The 1250-nt window shown below is 43.8% G+C and overlaps 1 protein-coding gene across 1 annotated transcript in view; it reads left to right on the top strand.

The window, feature by feature from the left end:
* The window catches only part of LOC118341917 (melatonin receptor type 1B-like), a 3426-nt gene extending 2381 nt beyond the window's left edge, over window positions 1-1045 (top strand). Inside the window, exon 4 of the mRNA XM_035680335.1 lies at window positions 296-1045. Within this exon, the coding sequence (XP_035536228.1) occupies window positions 296-1045 (750 nt within the window). The remainder of the gene's footprint in view (window positions 1-295) is intronic.
* Window positions 1046-1250: the final 205 nt, after the last annotated feature.

The raw sequence follows: 1250 nt of genomic DNA, 5'->3' as shown, positions 1-1250 counted from the left end.
TTGCGTGGAGTGCGAGGGCCCATTAATTTTTTTTTTAAAATTGTGTTTCACTGGAAGTTATTAATACAACAGCACTACACTTTTGTTATAAGTGGCAAGTTACAAGCTACTACAAGCTATATTTTGGGCAATTTGCTGCTGCAGTAAAGACTCAGCTTTGACACATGATACATGCTCTACCCAGTGAGCTACTAGGGTGGCCAGAGAAAGTTATTTCTCATTAAGGAAAATCTACTGTTAATTTGTACAATAAATGAAAGCAACCTCTCTTTCTCTGTGTCTCCTTCTCCCCCAGGTGAGTGGCTTCCTGATGGGCTTGAGTGTTATTGGCTCCATCTTTAACATAACAGGCATTGCCATCAATCGCTACTGTTACATCTGCCACAGCTTCAGCTACGACAAGCTCTACAGCTACCGCAACACACTGCTCCTGGTGGCACTCATCTGGCTGCTGACAGTCATAGCCATCGTGCCCAACTTCTTTGTTGGCTCACTACAGTATGACCCACGCATCTACTCATGCACATTTGCACAGACAGTCAGCACGTCCTACACCATCACAGTGGTGGTGATCCATTTCTTTGTTCCTATTGCTGTGGTCACCTTTTGCTACTTACGTATCTGGATCCTGGTCATTCAGGTAAGGCGGAAGGTAAAGTCAGAGATTCGCCCTCGCATCAAGCCCAGCGACCTGAGGAACTTTATCACCATGTTTGTGGTGTTTGTGCTGTTTGCAATTTGTTGGGCACCACTTAACTTTATTGGACTTGCAGTTGCTATCAACCCTGAAGCAGTAGTGCCTCGCATCCCTGAGTGGCTCTTTGTTGTCAGCTACTTCATGGCTTACTTCAACAGTTGCCTTAATGCCATCATATATGGCCTGCTGAACCAGAACTTCCGCAGGGAGTACAAGCGGATCATCATGTCCGTGTGGATGCCACATCTCTTCTTCCAGGAGACATCGCGGGGTGGTACTGAGGGCATGAAGAGTAAACCCTCGCCTGGACTCAATAACAACGAGCAAGTTCAAGGAGAAACTCTGTGACAGTGTTTTTCTTCTCTTTCACCTCCTCCTCCCTCTAATTGTATGTTCACTTGTGCAGTGCCATCGATCAAACTCTACTAATCTCTACTGTGCCAAATCAATGAACTCTCTGAAATTCAGATAGAGTGACCAAAAGTGAGTGTGACTGAAATTAAAAAGGAAGTGAAAAATATTTATATAAATATATTTATAAATATATAAGTAT

The sequence above is a fragment of the Morone saxatilis genome, unplaced genomic scaffold, assembly GCF_004916995.1.
Source record: "Morone saxatilis isolate NCDOM2014 unplaced genomic scaffold, NCSU_SB_2.0 Contig8, whole genome shotgun sequence".
In the NCBI taxonomy this organism is placed as follows: domain Eukaryota; kingdom Metazoa; phylum Chordata; class Actinopteri; family Moronidae; genus Morone; species Morone saxatilis.
The sequence above is the reverse complement of the archived record's forward strand: the minus strand, read 5'-3'. Positions and strand labels throughout refer to the sequence as shown.